The following is a 4,724-nucleotide window of genomic DNA, read 5'->3' on the forward strand; positions in this document are numbered from 1 at the left end:
AGGTTTATTGTCAATTAAAAGATTTCGATTAAAAAACATATATAAAATCAAATTGCCCATAAAAAGTATTTGCTGTCCACGGACCCCCTGTCTTGTCTTTGCGGACCCCTGGTCTAGCCTATAAGAACAGACCTATCACAAACACTTGTATAATGTATCAGAAACCATGTCGTAACAGATTGCAACATCAAGGGTTCCAGTTGCTTTGATCGATGGAACAGCCTGCTCATGAGATCAACATGCAAGTGGCTCAGCCTCCACACTCATGTGTACCCTAAGCATAGTTCCCGGGGAGATTTAGCGTGAATGTGGCAAGGTCAGCCCTTTGAAATATAGTAGGTACTCGTTTTTGGCTGCTGAATTGACTGGAGCAGTGTGAAATAAAGTGTCTTGCTCAAGGACACAATGCACCACTGAGTATCGAACTGACGACCTAACAACTGTGAACTGAATACATCTGACCACTAAGTTATGTGCCTTCACTAATGACCATGCCATAGACACACTAGCAGAGTCTATAGGAGGTTTTAGTGGAATAAGTATTGGTGACCTGGTTATAGCTGTTCATCTGTCAGAGTGATGAGGAACATCTAGTCATCTCTTAGGATGACTGATGACATGTCTGGTGATTTTTGTATAAACTGAAGAAGAGTTGTGCACCATCATTCTTACTCTCTTGTCTGTGTCAATCATTAACCCTTTTGATACCAATCTGGCTGAAACCAGCTCTGGCTCTGTAGCACAAATGTCTTGTTTTCATAAGCTTTGAATTAAAATCTTCCACCAAACCTTAGTCACAATTTACGTTTCTAACACTAGCTGAACGATAACTAAGTTATTTTACTAAATTCTTTGTTATATTTAACCCTTCTGATACCAACCCAGCTGAAACCAGCTCTGGTTCTGTAGCCCAAATGTCTTGTTTTCATAAGCTTTGAATTAAAATCTTTCACCAAACCTTAGTTACAATTTATGTTCCTAACACTAGCTTAATGATAACGAAGTTATTTTATTAGATTCTTTGTTATATTTAAAATTAATTGAAAGAAACACAAAGAGCACCTCAACAGAAATATGGTAACGAAAAGGTTAACCCTTCAGCATTCAGATTACTCTCTGTCAAATGTAATGCATCTAGTTGTGGGGCCGCTAAGAATTTCGTCCAGCATGCTAACGCTTCTGCCAGCTCACTGTCATATAATACACATATATATTACACGTATAATACATGACTATTACATATATATAATACATATATAATATATATATATAATATATATATATATATAATGCAAAAACACACTACAAACTGTAATGGTCAATAAAACAGAAATAAAATTAAACAAATTTATTGCCTCTTTGCAGTCCATAACCAAATGGTCCATGGCCCTGTACTGGTGTGTGGTGCTGTGGTTGAGGACCCTGTCTGTTCGATCAATGCTACCCTGAGGTTAAGCAATAATAATAACAGCTCCTTATAAAAGATGTTTCTGTCAACATCAAAGAACACAACTCTACTACTACTACTACTACAACTGCTACTACTACTACTACTACTACTACCACCACCATTATGAATAATTACTTACTTTGGTTTCTCTAGTGGGTCAGGCTCGTTACGTCCAAGGCCAGCAGGATGTTTCTCAGCGTCTTCCGTACTCAGTAAATGTAATTCCGCTTCTACTTTGCCCTGAGGGGAGAGAAAAAAACCAAAACAACAGAAAATGAAATACGTTGGATAAACATTGTGGAAATTCGGTGGGAGGTGGTAACACTGGAGAGGGGTAGCACTGGAGAGGGGTAGCGCTGGAGAGGGGTAACACTGGACTGTATGGAAAGAAGGAGTGACTGTATGGTAAGAAGCTTGCTTCCCAATCACATGGTTCTGGGTTCAGTCCCACTATGTGGCATCTTGGGCAAGTGTCTTCTACTACAGCCTCGAGCTGACCAAAGTCTTGTGAGTGGATTTGGTAAATGGAAACTGAAAGAAGCCCAAAGTATATATATATATATATATATATATATATATATATATATATATATATATATATATATATATATATATAGGTAGATGTACATATAAGAGGGATGACCACTAAGTGGACATCCATTATGCTAGATGTAGACCCCATATGGTCTGACCACTAAGAAAAGATGGTTCTCTAACCGGCAAAATATATGTATGTATATTTGTATGTATTTGTGTGTCTGTGTTAATCCCCCATACAATCGCTTGACAACCGTAGTTGGTTTGTTTACTTCCCTGTAACTTAGCGGTTCGGTAAAAGAGACCGCTAGTATAAGTATTAGGCTTACAAAGAATTAGTCCTGGGCTCGAATTGTTCGACTAAAGGTGGTGCTCCAGCATGGCTACAGTCAAATGAGTAAAACAGGTAAAAGAATAAAAGAATATATGTATATATGTAAATGTACTTGTGAACATGTATGTATGTGTATATATGTGTGTGTAAGTGCGTGTGTGTGTGTGAAAGAGAGAGAGAGGGTGACAGAGAGAGAGAGACAGGCAGAGAGAGGAAAAAAATGAAGACACACAAGAAGGAAGATATAAAGAAAAAGAGCAGGGAGGATTGTGACTCCCTCTCTTTGTCTTTCCCCTCTCTCTCTTTCTGTCTCTCTCTCTCTTCCTCTCTCTCTCTCTCCCGCCCCTCCTTTCTCTCTCTTTCTCTCTCCATACATGCTGGAGCATGTAATATGACACCAATATGAGACAGTACTAGGTTTCTAAGCTAGGGTTGCTGTGTAACATGATACATCTACCCAATGCTAAGAAGAAGAAGAAGAAGAAGAAGAAGAAGAAGAGTGGCAGGGAGGAGAAGGAGAAAGGTGTGGTGTGGTGTGTGTGGGGGGAGACAGCTCTACTGTTTATTGCTGCTATTCTGTAAGGAATTTAATTCCACTGCAGACTGAGAAATATATAAAGATATTAGTAGTCTTGGCATGAGATATGGAGCTAAATAATGGTGGTGGTGGTGGTGGTGGCAGTAGAGGTAGTAATAGCAGTAGTAGCAGTTGTAGTGATAGTAGTAGTGGTGGTGGTGACGATGGTGGTGGTAGTAATAGTAGTAGTACAGCAGTGGTGGTTGTGGTGGTGGTGGTGGTGGTGGTGTTGGTGATAGTTTTGGTGATTGTTTTAGTAGTAATAGTAATGTTGGAGGTTGTAGTAGTAGTAGTAGTAGTGGTGCTTAAGGGGTTAGGGTGATGGTGATGTGGTGGTTGTTTTAATGGTAATAGTAACATTGTTGTTGTTGGTAGTAGTAGTTGTAGCAGTAGTAGTAATAGTGGTAGTGGTGGTGGTAGTGTGGGTGGTGGTTACTTTAGTAGTAACGGTAATTTTAGTGGTTGTAGTTGCAATAGTAGTAGTAGTGGTGGTGGTGGTGGTTGCTTTAGTAAAAATAGTAATGTTAGTGGTTATAGTAGAAGCAGCTGTGGTGATGGTGGTGGTTGCTGTGGTAGTATTGTTAGAGGTATTAATGATGACGTAGGTAGGCCATGGCACTGATGGTAGCGTTAGTTGGTGCGAGGAAGGGTTGGGCCCGGGACTTTCAAAGTACGACAACGACAGGTTCAATGATAATGTAGGGAAGAATGTAAATGTAAAATAATATAAAAATAATTTAAATATGAAAAAAAGAGTACTGGAGTACTGCAAAGACAAAGAGAATACAGTTGATGTAAAAGGAGTACAAGAGTTTCACAACGATACTGGATTGAGTATGAGAGTACAGCTCTGATATGCAACCATGTAGATATGAAAATAGTAAGGGAGTACAATGACACAAGTGACGATATGTTCGTAAAAGAATTGAGTACAAGAGTACAAGACATGCATGGAGTACAAGAATTCAATGACAGAAGCAGTAATGTAGTAGATATGAAAGGAGTTAAGTACAAGAGTACAATATAAATGGAGTACATGTATGGAACAATATGAAACACCATAACAAAATCAGTGTTAGTTATAATTTCTATAAAAATTATCGTATTTTAATGGGTATAAAGAACCCCCTAATTTGGAGGGCTTAAAATTTTGGAAAAAATAGTTTTGTAAGGGATTATAATACTATCAATGTGTAAGAAACTCCCATATTTTTTTAACCTAATTTTGGACAAAAATGGGTTCCATATACACATTAAAATACGGTATATCCTATAACAATTACACAGCTCTATTTATTGACCATTTAAGCAATGTGCTTGTGGATGATAAATGGGCTGGATGGGTGCTGATGAAGGAGTAAAAACTCCCGAAACATGGTATACACACACAGTATTCATTTATCATCTTTGACCTCATTGTTGTCTACATCAAGCGTCTCGGATACGAAACATTGTAAGAAAATCAGTAGCAGCTTTGATTTCTATAGAAAATCTTGCAGAGATAGCCTGAATCAGGAAATCTTATCCAGCATGTTAATGGTTCTGCCAGTTCATTCCCTTATGTATGTCTATTGTAATAAAACAACAGTTACCCTCTTCAGCTTAATTACGTCTTTAACTTACACACTCACTACAAGATTCTGAAGTGGCAGGGTTAAATATTACAAGAGATCTTGTGTAATTACATATAATGAAATTTATATTGGAATCTTGTATTACATTGCTTACCGTCCAAATACACACATACAGAGATGCACAAACACACACAAACACACACACACACACACACACACACACACACACACACACACACACACACACACACA

The 4,724-nt window shown here is 38.2% G+C and overlaps 1 protein-coding gene across 4 annotated transcripts in view; it reads right to left on the minus strand.

Moving 5' to 3' along the window:
- Positions 1 to 4,724, minus strand: part of LOC106870412 (otoferlin) — a 360,495-nt gene that overhangs the window by 1,497 nt on the left and 354,274 nt on the right. For all 4 annotated transcript variants that reach the window (XM_014916475.2, XM_014916474.2, XM_014916476.2 and 1 more), the window contains one exon: positions 1,590 to 1,690. In XM_014916475.2, coding sequence (XP_014771961.1) covers positions 1,590 to 1,690 — 101 coding nt within the window. The remainder of the gene's footprint in view (positions 1 to 1,589; positions 1,691 to 4,724) is intronic.

The sequence above is a fragment of the Octopus bimaculoides genome, chromosome 23 (assembly GCF_001194135.2).
Source record: "Octopus bimaculoides isolate UCB-OBI-ISO-001 chromosome 23, ASM119413v2, whole genome shotgun sequence".
NCBI classification, from domain to species: Eukaryota; Metazoa; Mollusca; class Cephalopoda; order Octopoda; family Octopodidae; genus Octopus; species Octopus bimaculoides.